The sequence below is a fragment of the Culicoides brevitarsis genome, chromosome 3 (assembly GCF_036172545.1).
Source record: "Culicoides brevitarsis isolate CSIRO-B50_1 chromosome 3, AGI_CSIRO_Cbre_v1, whole genome shotgun sequence".
NCBI classification, from domain to species: Eukaryota; Metazoa; Arthropoda; class Insecta; order Diptera; family Ceratopogonidae; genus Culicoides; species Culicoides brevitarsis.
The window spans coordinates 23,318,572-23,331,499 of NC_087087.1; the positions used below are offsets into that span (position 1 = coordinate 23,318,572).

At 30.8% G+C, this 12,928-nt stretch overlaps 1 protein-coding gene across 1 annotated transcript in view; it reads right to left on the minus strand.

Annotated features, from left to right (window-relative positions):
• Positions 1-593: 593 nt before the first annotated feature.
• LOC134835061 (sushi, von Willebrand factor type A, EGF and pentraxin domain-containing protein 1) overlaps positions 594-12,928 on the minus strand; it is a 31,365-nt gene continuing 19,030 nt past the window's right edge. Inside the window, exons 2-11 of the mRNA XM_063849912.1 lie at positions 6,835-7,725; positions 4,568-4,717; positions 4,336-4,512; positions 2,917-3,447; positions 2,682-2,855; positions 2,204-2,623; positions 2,019-2,148; positions 1,736-1,959; positions 1,500-1,679; positions 594-1,440 (exon numbers count right to left, since the gene is read on the minus strand). Coding sequence (XP_063705982.1) covers positions 977-1,440; positions 1,500-1,679; positions 1,736-1,959; positions 2,019-2,148; positions 2,204-2,623; positions 2,682-2,855; positions 2,917-3,447; positions 4,336-4,512; positions 4,568-4,717; positions 6,835-7,725 — 3,341 coding nt within the window. The 3' untranslated portion in view covers positions 594-976. The remainder of the gene's footprint in view (positions 1,441-1,499; positions 1,680-1,735; positions 1,960-2,018; positions 2,149-2,203; positions 2,624-2,681; positions 2,856-2,916; positions 3,448-4,335; positions 4,513-4,567; positions 4,718-6,834; positions 7,726-12,928) is intronic.

Consider the following 12,928-nt stretch of genomic DNA (forward strand, 5'->3'; position numbering starts at 1 on the left):
AAAAAATATAAAAGTTTATTAAGATACGCTTAACGAAAAATAATTACATAAAACAACAAAATATGATTCCTTTCAGATCAAGTAAATTTACAAAATCTTCTTTATTTTGATAAAAATTTAATTTCCATGGATTTAAATGTGAAATTTATGACAAAATCGTTTTGAAATCCGAATATAGGAAAAGCGGATCACAAACAAAATAGATTTAGCAGACCTACCTTCATTGGGATCTTTCATGGATTAGATCTCGCTCATTTTTATACTCCTCATTGATCTTGCGGGATGATTCAAACATGATCACGTGGTTTGAAATATATTGAAATCAGTTTAGAGACTTTTTTCAATAAAAATCCATAATCAAACAGAAAAATCGTATCGTATGTGGAAAAATATTTAATAGTTGGGAAGTTAAAAAATTAAAATTATTTAAAATTTTTCAGATTTAACGAAAAAAGTATGATTTGGAAAATAATAAAAACTTTTAAAATAATATTTGATAAAATTTATTTCTTGTTTTCCTAAGGAATAAAATACATTAAAAAATATTTTGATCTAAAACTATTTGATTCTTATAACTATTCTTACATCCTAAGCTTAAAACTTAAATTCATACATAGGTCGCTACGATTGTTCCTTTGCATTTTTTTTCGTTATCTCCTTAGAAATTTAATGACTTTTGCGATAAATAATTTTGAAAAAAGAGTAACTTGCCACAGAATAAAGAAAAATGTTAAAAGTTATCACACAAGGAACACAAGGAAATTACAACTTTAGTGGTTAACATTTGTCTTTTTCAGGCTTTTGCGTTTGGCAGTTCATTATATTTGTAAGTTGACGGTAAGCTTTCTCTATAATTTACAACATTTTTGGCATAAAATTTAACATTAAAAAATTAAAAAGTTTTTTTTTGTTTAAATAAAAAAAAATTTCAGTCCCATATCCTCCAACGACGACGACTTCAAGGCGAGCGCGCTCTTCATCGCACACTGATGCCATTGATCGTAATCATGTTCGACGTTCTACTTGGCGGCTCTGGCTCGTACACTTCGTCGTTATTTCGCATCTCGTATGGCGCATCGTAATATTGCTCATTCGGAATTTGATCGTAGATATTTTCGCGTCCATTTGGCGCAGCGCCCGCCGTTCCATTTTGTCCGTTCGTTCGTGCTGGCGACTGGAACGTATCGAAAGTCGTGGTGCCCCGATTAACGTCAAACGGATGTCGATTGTTCGCTTCGAGCGTCGAATAGGACATCACAGCGGCACTTCGTTCGTCTTTTCGTTCAGCGGCTTGCACGTTTTCCGTGTTTTTCACGGGACGCGACTTGTTCCGATGGAAGAAAATTATGGCGATGAGAATAAGGAGAATTAGGATGATGGACGAGGCGATGGCAATTCCTGTTCCGAGACCTGTGGAGGCTTGCGTGTCATTCAAAATCACTAAAAAATTTTTTTAAATTAATTTTCATCAAAAATTCATGAAAAAAAAGTCAACTTACATTCACATCGTGGCTCATCTCCACTCCATTTGCCATCTTCCATGCATTTTCGAAGATATTGACCGATGCGATTGTATTGTGGCACGCAATGATATTCAGCTGCACCTCCATATAACGTGGAATCATTCACAACAATCACTCGTCCGTTCTCGATTTCATTCGGGCGACCACAATCCACAGCTAAAAATTTTTAAAATTAATTCTTGTTAATCCAAACCAAGCTTTTGATGACTTACCTTTGCATTTTGGAACTCTTCCAGTCCATTGTCCCGTCGCGGAACACTTTCTCGTGTCATTTCCCACAATAAAATATCCTTTTGCACATTTATATTTGGCAAAAGCCCCCACGAGACGTGTTCCAGCATCAACAATTAAATTATCTTTGACATCTGGCTCATCGCAAGTAATTTCCCGACAAACCGGAGAATCTTGACTCCATGCTCCATCGTCGCCGCACAATCTAAAAAAATTGTAAAATTAATTTTTGGATGATTTTTAACGAGAAATTCATTAATTTACCTTCTCGATACTCCATCCAGCTTGAAATTCGGTTTGCATTCGTAATGAGCAGCTGCTCCGTAGTACGTGAAATTCGTTGCCAGCGTGACTTTTCCATTTTCGATCTCTGATGGTTGTCCACAATCGACATCTTTTAAAGAAAAGAATTATTTTTTGAACTTTTTCAGGACAAAAAATCAACTTACAGACACATTCTGGAATATTTCCGCTCCAAAATCCATTTTCTTCGCATGTCACAAGGGGATCTCCGATCAATTTGTAGCCTCTTTCACAACTATATTTCGCTAGAGCTCCAATTTTGTACGTTTGCATGTTCTTGCTTGACGTTTCTGATGTCCGAATCAAAGTTCTTCCGTACATTCGATCGTTGCCCGTTACTGATAAGATGCTATGAGGAGCCAATGTTGGTTCAGGACAACGGATTTCTTCACATTTTGGTGTCGAATCACTCCATAAGCCGCTTTCCAGGCACTTGCGCTTCGGTGTTCCATTGAGTTTGTGTGAATTGGCACAAGAATAAACCACTTCCGAGCCCAAATGTGTCGTGTTTGTGAGATATTTTATTGTTCCATAGGGGATTTGGGTCAAAGTTCCGCAATCAACGTCTAAAAAAAAATTTAAAAATTATTTTTTTGAACCAAATTAAATTTTTAAAGGACTTACAATCACAATCTGGCTCCTCGCCACTCCATAATCCCGTGTCTAAGCACTTTAACGTTGCCTGGCCACGTAAAACGTATCCCGGATCGCAGTGATATTCAATTGTCGAGTGAACGTTGTAGTCATAACCGACAACGAATGAGCCTGGAGGTACGTGAGGTGTCTCGCAAGTAATCACTATCAAAGAAAAAAATAATTTTTTAACGATTTTTCATTAAAATTTAAGTTTTAAGCTTACATTCACAACTCGGCGTATCGCCAGACCACTTTCCCTCCTTCGTGCAATGCAAGAAATCCGATCCAACCAGCCAATAATCCTCCTGACAGAAATATTTCACTATCGAACCGACTGTCGTAGAATCATTCAACAACTGCAAACTGCCGCGATCCGGTCTTGCTGGCGAGCCGCAATCAACAAACCGACAAACTGGTGGTTTTCCCGTCCATTCTCCGCCGAGACCGCAAGACAAAATTGGCTCGCCAATTAGAATGTAGCCATGTTCGCATTCGTACGTGACAGTGGAGCCGGCACGTCTTCCAGACAACTTCATGCTTCCGCCTTCGATTTTGGGCGGCTCCGAACACCAATCTACCAGACATTGGGGCTGTGTGCCAGTCCATCCCGTCAATTCGCACGTGCGATTTTCATTTCCGATCAATGTGTGGTTCTCGTGACACGTGTATGTGGCGATTGCGCCAAATGTTGTGCGACTTTCAGGTAAAATTATGCTGCCGTGCTCGATTGGTGGAAGTGGACCACAGTCGATATCTGGGGAAATAAATAAATTTAATTAAAAATTATTTTTTTTATATTTTAAAATTATAAAAATATATAAAAATTTACATTTTTAGAAATTTAAAATATTTTGATAAAATTTAAACAACACAAAAAAAATAAAAATATATTTTTTAAAACTTAAAAAATACTAAAGTGGACATTTTTGGCACATTTTCATTTTAAATTAAAATTGTTTTGAGTTTCTAATTGATTTTTTTAATTAAAAATTAAATTTAAAAACATTTTAATTAAAATTGAAAGAAATTAAAATATTAAAAAAAACTTATTTTTTCAAAATTTTTTTGAAAAAAAATCAAAATTTTTTTGAAAATTATTTTTTAAAGAAAATTTTATTTTAAATACGAAATTTACTAAAAATTGAAAAATTTTCATTAAAATTTAATTTGAAAATTTTTTAGAATAGGCCGCTCCAAAAATTGGTAATCAAAATTTTTAAAGTTTTGGAAATAAAAATGGGGCAAAACAAAACTAAAAATTTTCAAAATTTGATAACTTCATTTTTAGAAATTTTATTTTTAAAATTAAAAAAATTTACAAAATAAATTTAATAAAAAATCATACTAAAGTGAACATTTTTACTAAAAAATTTTTTTCAAAAATATTTTTTTTAAAATTAAATTTAACTTGAAATTAAAATTTACTTCGAAAAAATTTATTTTTTTTAATAAATTTTTTTTTCTCAAATAATTTTTTTAAAAAAAAAAAATGTATGATTTTTGTCGCTAAATTATTTAAACTTCTTGTCTTTTGCTTATTTAAATTTTTTTTTTATTTTACTTTTTATTTTTTTTTTTTATTTTTAATTTTTTTTTTAATAATTTTTTTTATAAATATTTTTTTTAATTTAAAGTGACTTACATTTACAAGTTGGTGCTTTTCCACTCCACAATCCACTTTTTTCACAAGTTCTTTTGGCATCGCCGATCAAAGAATGTCCCTTTGGGCATTGATACTGGATGTGATTGCCAACTGTGTAATTTTTTCCAATAATCGTCGTATTTGTCAACGAATCCGGTGATCCACAAGATAAGGGAGCTACAAAAAAAGTGTTTTAAAGCAAAGTTTTCCAAGAAAAAACTTTTAAACTCACCATGCTGACACACAAAATGCAAATAATCCAAGTTACATCCAACGTCATTCCACAACCAACCACGTCCGCCATCGAGAACGACGCAATTTTGCTCTCCGTTGTAGTTATTTGGCTGATCTTTGCCCCAAGATGGCTTCAATACCGTATCACCTGCAAGCAAAAATAATTTTTTTTTTAGAAATCTGACCTAGAAAAACTTCTTATTCCCATTTTAACACATTTTTTTTTGGAACAAAAAGCCATTAACCTCTCATCTTCATCATTAAAACGCATTAAAATAATCTGAAAATTGCCTCAAGTTACATCAAGCAACATCAGCAGTGCCGTAAAAACAAAACAACAATCAAAATTATGCAAATTAGCCGAAATTGAAACAAATTATGTAACCTTCGAGACGTTGTTTTTCGAGTCAGTTGTCATTTCTCACACGTTTGAGACGCAAATAAGCCACAAACAACGAAATGAAAGGAACGAAAAGTAATGAAGATGATGACGGATTATAATTACAAGTTTCTTCTCCTGACGAGGTGATTAGTAACTTACTCGACGAAAGGCTCATCGAATTTTTTTGAGTGCATAATTGACTCACTTAGAAATAAATCCGACAGTAATTTTTTTTTCAAAAATTGATCCGCCGAAAGAAAATCAATAAATCACCGCAAAATGAGTCGAATGCAAAGCAAAAAAACCGTTAATTGAAAAAAATATTTATAAAAAAGTTGCAAGATGACCTTTTCGATCAAACAACACAAAAAAAAACATATTTCATAAACAACAAAATGCAAAGCGAGCGAACGGTTGAATGGCTTTTTGTATTGTTTTGTTAATATTTTTATTGAAAAGTGATTTAATTTTTTTTACTGTGCGTTATCTCATCAGCATCACAGCAGTCCACTAGCGAAATAAAGAGCTGGGAACGTGAAATTTCCCAACATCATGTGTGGAAAATGTGTTTCAAGGAAAATTCTCGGGTCTGTCTCGCAAATTGCAGCGCAATAAAAATGCAATTGTTCTTGTAGGCCGACAGACCACAAGATAATTGTGGGAAAAAAAGTAACAAAGTTGTGTACGCAGTATTTTTTTGCTTATTATTTTCTTGTCGGAGTTTATGATTGTTTTTTGAATGGATTTGCATCTGATTGAAATATGAAACAAATGAAGTGCATTATATTGCACGGGAAATATTTATGGAATTGAGGCACATGCGGAGTGATTTGCATCTTACAAATCGCAGGGATGGTGAAAAAGTGGGCCAAATAATTTTTTGATATTTTTTTGTTAACCGAAAAATTTATCAATTTTTTTTCAAATTGTTTTAAATTATTTAATTTAATTTTTTTTTGTTTAATTAATTTTTTAAAAATTTATTTAAGAAAATTAGAATGAATAAAAATTCTTAAGGAATATTAAAATATTATTATATTTATTTTTTTTATTTATTTAATTTATTTATTTTAATTTAATTCATTTAATTATTTTTAATTCATTTTTTTTATTAATTAATTTTTATTTATTTAAAAAAAAATAATAAATTATTTATTTATTAAAATTTATTATTTTTTAATTAAAAAAATGTTATAAAAATTATTTAAAAAATTAAAATAATAAAAATTAGTTTTTTAATTAATTTTCAAAAATGCGATTTAAAATTGTTTTAAAAATATTAAAATAAATATTAAAAAAAAAAATTTTTTTTAAAAAGTAAAAATTTTAGATTTTTAGAGATAAAAAAAATATAATAAAACTTAAAAAATTTAAATAAAATTAAAAATTCTTCAAATATAAAAAAAATCAAGCAATTAAAGCAATTAAATAAAAAAAAAATAATTTGTGAATTAATTTGATTAAAAATATTTTAAAATTAAATAAATAAAATTATTTCCGCCTCTGTTTAAAATGAAAAGTGCAATACTACGATCATAGATTACAGTAATTTATTTTTATGAGCTGTTAATTTTGCCAAGTTTTTTATCATCATTTTAATAATTTATTTTTAATTGTCTTTGGAGTTTATAATCGAAAGTGTGTTTTCAATTTTATTTATGTTAGAATTAACATGCTATTGTTGTGTTTAACAAAGCAAACACCTAAAAAAACGTTTAAAAAGTTTTCCCATCATTTAGCATGTGCCCACTTTGAGATGCAGTGCAGTGAAAACATGCGAAAAATGATTAACGATGAGAAGTGAGAAGCGAAGATGTATCGATGGGAATAAGGTTAAGCATTTAATTGTCTTTATTGCAACTTTTTTGCACGAAAAAACTTACCATTCACCCATTTCCAGAGTCTCGAAGTCAAACCGGGCTCTTTTTGAGCACCAATCCACACAAGTTGTGTCTTCAAATCGCTCTTGCGACGTTCCAGCTCCGACAAAACGTAATCTTTGGAGGCTCCTTTGAAGTCATGCAACAAATCCCCACCATGCGATTGGCAAATTTGTCGGGCTTTTTCGAAACTTTCCCCGCGCGTCACATGAAACTCGTAACAGGTCCTTGCAAAAGTCGTGAGAATTGTGTCTGCGTTCAAATTTGGCGCGGCACATCGTTCCGGCGTGAATTCCTCGTTGGAGAAAATTTCAACTTCGCACAAACTCAAGCTGCCTTCGCCCACAAGTTGTATGGCCACGAATTGTCCCACTAACGGTCTGGCACAGAGGAATTCTTTCGTCGTTCCCTCGTCAAGGGTGCCGGGATACCAAGCACAAAGCGGATTTCGTTGCAAATCTGTGCTGCTGTTACCGACACGAATCTCCAAATCCTGCAACGGTTGATGCCCGCAACATCCTCTCGTGGTAATTCGTACAACTCGAATCATTTGTGGCGTCAGGAGATCAACTTTCCACCATGGCGATGCTTCTTTCAACGTTTCCGAGCATTGCTGACCGTCTGGATTCTGATTTCCGAGTTTGCCGTCGTTCGCGTAGGTAGCGGGACCATTTCTTGTCGACGACGATTGGTTGGTTGGCTTGCGATAGGCGACATTTGTGCCGCAAAATGGCAAATCTTTCGTCCATCCACGCACCGGATCGCACGTAATAGTCGCCTGACCAAATAGTTCATAGCCGGAATCGCATTCGTAACGAGCCTCAGTGATGCCGATGCCCTCCTTTGATTGTGTAGTGACTTTGGCGTTGAGAGGCACAGCAGGTGGGCCACAAACTACAAGAAAAAAAAAACAAAATTAATTAGTAAACGATCTCATTTTCAAAGAAAACAACAAAAAATCGACAAACTTCCGCACAAAACACTCAATCAATCAATCAACTTCGAATTTGGTGCACTCGTACTCCAATTCCAACCGCAAATTAATCACTTAAATTTGAATATTATTCGGTGCTTAGCTCCAACGTACATTTAAAAGTGTGAAAAGACAAGTGAATCAACTTAATTCGCACAAAATATGAGTTAACATGCCATATGTATGTTGAAACAAATTTTTTTTTCGATTCAAGGCCAAATTTTCAGCTTTGTTCATAGTCACCGGTCTGTTTCGGAGTCTTGTGAGCACGTCACACGCTCAAAATTGACTAAAAACCGAAGAAAATCTCCGTCGAAAGGTGTCTAATGGATACTCAATAAGTCATTTTGACACAAGAGGTCATCAATAAAAACTTGATTTTCGTACTTTTGACATCATCATTTCCCCGTTTGGTAACTTTCATCGATAATGACTTGTCTATCGTGCCAAAAACGATTTGATTGCATTTCTGCCTGTGTGTGCGAAAGAGTGTAGTTCCTGCTTCAAGTATCTTATTGCTGTGTATTTTGTTAGGAAACAACAAAAAACGATAATTATTTATATTTCTTCTTTTACCATGTCGTTGCACAGTGGGCTGCTTTGTGATAAATTTGTGAAATTAATTGTGAAAAATAGGTAATTTGTTTTACGAATTCAAATTGCACAGACATGTCAAATTTTAAAATTAGAAAAAAAAATAAATTTGTTCTACGGATTAATTAAGATATCAAACTAGCCCCATAAGATGTCTTCATTTTTAGTTAAAGTAACCCTTTAAAGGATCAACTTAATCCCTTAGCAAATCAATCCAAATTCTCAATTTATGGTTTTTTTGAAGTTGATTTCCCGTAGGACCCACAAAATTTATACTACCTCAATATCCTCTGAGAGTTAATTGAGTTGAGTCTGCGGATGATCAACTCCTTAACTCTCAGATCAGTATTCGTTGGTCAGTACTTGTTTCAATCTTGACTTGAAAAAAACAAAAATGTCAGCTCATTTCACTTTTGACATAGGTATTTGCAATTCTTCTAATGTCCTAGTTATGTTGGAACAAGAGGAATTGTGAGATTCGTCCTCAATAGTCACTTTGTCATCTTGGTTATTCATGTTTTTCAAATTTTTTTATGTTATATACCTTAAAGAATTCTTTTATAACAATGTCAATTCTTAGTTCTCAGTATAACATCTGTTTCACCAAAATACAACCGAGTTATTAACAGCTTTAATTATCAATGCTTTCAAAGGCTTTTTATTTATTTTATCAGTTATTTTATTTATCCTCCAGGGACATAAATTTAGTGTAAAAATAATTTTTAATATTTAAATTCACATTTTACAAAAATTATTTATTGGTATGTTAGCCTATAATTTGCTCAAATAAAATTACCACTTGATAAAGTTAACTTTTAACGCCTTTCACTAGGTAAAAGTCCGTTTTAAATTTTGAATAAGTTTTATTACATATCCGCCATTTAAAAAAGCTTTACATGCTTCAAAATTACGAATTTCAAATTCAAGTGCACTGGAAATGTCACTTAATGCTTTTCTCAGTTATATTTATTATTACCAAATTCTTTAATAAATTTAAAATGAATTAGAAGCTTTCAAATATTATTCATAATCTCAATTCACCAAAAAGCTTCGTGACATAAAGGTATGCTTGAAGGATACCCAGTCATTGTGTCACATGCAATTTGGTCCATCTTATTTGCTCTCATCTTCATACTCCTCGTTTAATTTTAATTTGAAACTAATGGCAGTCAAATACGATAAGAGATTTCCTTCTTCCTTATAGTGATGGTAGTTGCTGACTATGACTTCAATCTGCTCTTGATTCCGCTTGTATCTTCCTTTGACAGGATACCGTATGCGTGTGTGACCTGCCAAAAGCTGTTTTATCATAGAAGATGTATTCGGATGGCAAGGGAGACTTCGTGCTTGAGGAAATGCTTGAGGAAAGGGATTTTGTTCTCTTGAGGAATTTGAAAAATAATCAATTATGATCACCAAATTCGTGATGCGAATTACTTTTCTACAGTTTTTCCTTAATTAACATCAAATTACCTTTCATTTTAAATGCGGAAAAAATTTCTAAGATTTGCATACAAAAAAAATCGCAAAATCCCCCACTGTGCCTTCGTACATAAGCAAACAGATTTGCGTACCTACAAACTTTTTCTTGTTAAAAACGCAGTCAGGTGTAAAATTTTTGTGAATGGTTTCTTCGTCGTTCTAGAATAGAACCTGTTTCGAGCCACTTGGGAAGTTTTTTGACGACAAGCACTTAAAACATGCGAAAAAATGTTTAGCTAAAGTATCACAACGAACTGTTACTTCATTCACTCGTTTTGATATTTATTGGAGTTTTACGTGAAAACGTATTTTTCAATGCATGATTCGACTACTAATGCACCAGTATTTAAATAAAATGTCCAATCGATCACTTTTAAAATGACCCCGTTTTTGACCTACCTCACCAAAAAAATGCTAAAAACTTATATAATCGATTTATTTTCCTGGTTAACAATTTTCAACTAACATCGGAGTTTCTGTGGCAATCTAACATGAAACTGTCATTCACTCAATCTACTCTCGTAACGCGAACATTTATCGTGCATTGTTTGTTTTGAACATTTTTTTTTAAATTTTTTTGGGCAAGTGTACCTTTGTAGGTAACAGACAGAAGAAAATTGATGTCTTTTGTACGGCGGCGCTTGAAACAGACGAAAAAAATGTGTGTCATGTAAGTAATACCATGTAATTGACTTGAATGAACAATAGACGCAAAATCAGTGAACTTTACGGAATTTTGTGTGTAATTTTGATCACGTTAAAATTGTAGAAAATTTCTCGGTGCACTAAACTTTTTTTTATTTTTTAATAGATTCATAAAAAATTAAACGAGAAATGCATAATTAAAAGTTGTCCCTTTTAGCGACGTGCGCGACTTTTTTTGCGTTCAAAGCCAACACTTTTTGTCACAACGCGCACATGCGTTACTCGAGTTTTAATGCAAATGTATCAAATAGGCGTCGAGTCGTTGTTGCAAAAAAAAGAGATAAATGCATATATGGCTTGGAGTCAGATAATTTGTCTTCAATATATTTATTTAAATAAAGTGTAGCAACAAGCTACAGCTGGTTAATATATGATTAAAGAAAAAAAAAAGTAAAAGTAAAATGGTCTTGATGGCCTTAGAAGTGTATTTAAGGCGATTTTTTTTTATCGTAAGAAGAGTTTTGGAGAGGTTTTGAAGGTGTGTGAAGTGGTTGAGACACACTTGAAATGACGGAAAAATTTGAATATTTTATAGTAAAAATTATATCTTTTTATTTAATTTTTTTATTGATTTAAAATTTATTTAAATTTAAATAAATTTTATTTTTTTATTATTTTAAATTATTTTTTATTCAATTTTTTTTTTAATTGTTTAAAATTTTTATTTAATTTTTTTATTGTAATAAAATTAATTTTTTAATTTTCTTAAATTAACTATTTAAGCTTTTTAATTTTTTTTTATTAATTTAATGATGTTTATTTTTATTAAAAAATAAATTGATCAAGTTGTTAAATTAAATTATTAAATTTTTTTAATTTTTAACTTTTTATGTTAATTTTTAAATAAATAAATTAACTAAAAATTTAAAAAAAATTAAATTAATTTTTATAATTAAAAATCTTAATAAATTTAATTTTTAGTTTAAACTTCAATATTTAACTTCCAACTCTTAAGTAGATTAGAAAAATAAAAATAACTAAAGATTTTCTTAAAAAAAAATAAAGAAATTATAAAATGTTGTGAAATTTTGTAAAATTCAAATTTGAGACAAAAAAAAATTTCAAGTTAAAATTTTGAGACCCCAACAAAAATTATTTAACTTCTAAATTACTTGTATAAATTAAAAAGTAAAATTTCAACAATATTTCACCCAATTGCCTCCAAATTCACTTTCTAACGCATCCACTGACACACAAGCAAGTCATTATCGCAACCATTCGTGAAGTGTGCGTTAATAAATATTCGGCTCTCACTACACCTTTTGTATTGCGGTTTTGTTTTCGATTTCAATTTACTAATTAATAATAGTACTATTCACTCGAGTCGAGCCACATATGAAGAAAAAACAAAACAACGGCGACTTCCTATATTCGGATTAAATTTCGCTTGTAAAAAAATTTCACTTTTCAAATTATTATTATTTTTGTTATTAAATTAATTCGATTGTCACATTTTGCTACTTATTTGCCGTTTCAGTAGCGAATTCATCAAATTCAAAACTCAAATTCACGGTTCTCACGGTAACTTGTTTCAATTATTATTAATTTTATTTAATCATTAGCTTATGTAAAGGCTTTGGTATGTCGAATCGTTCATAACGAGCCGTTATTAAGAACAAATAGTTTTGCACTAATCATCGAACGAACAATGCGGCAGGGCATTGTTGTTATATAACGAACGCGAGAACATAAATTACAGCCAGAAGGTAGATTAGATCGATAAATCTTCGTTTGTTTTGTGGTCACGTTCGAATCCTTCAACTTTAGATGATTATTTTATTGTGATGATGATGATGATATCATGACGTGATGGACAAGTCAAGCGGGCTAGAACCTGTTTTTGTTTGATAACATCTGAACTTTTTGACTCTCTGAGTTCAGGTTTGAAGTAAATCTGTACTCTACCGACAAAAAAAGGAAAAAAAAAAGAAAAATAGTTTTTCACAGAAAAAAAATAGTTTTCTCATAAAAATAGCTCTTAAAAAATTTTTTTATCAAATTTAGGCCCAAATAATAAAAAAATGTTTTATTTTTTTAATTTTTTATAATTTTTTATAAAAAAATTAAAAATTTAAAAAAAAAATTAATATTAAATTTTAAATAAAATTTTTTGTAAAATTTAATTTTTTTTTTTTAATAAAATTTGTTAATTAAATTATTTATTAATTTATTTCAATTTACATATTTATTAATTTAAATTATTTATAACATTATTATTTTATATTTTTTAAAAATTAAATTAAAAAAAATAATAAAAAATTAAATTAAATAAAAATAAATAAAATAAAAATAAACACTACTTGAGATTTTTGAAAATATTAAACTCCATAATTTTTTTAGTTT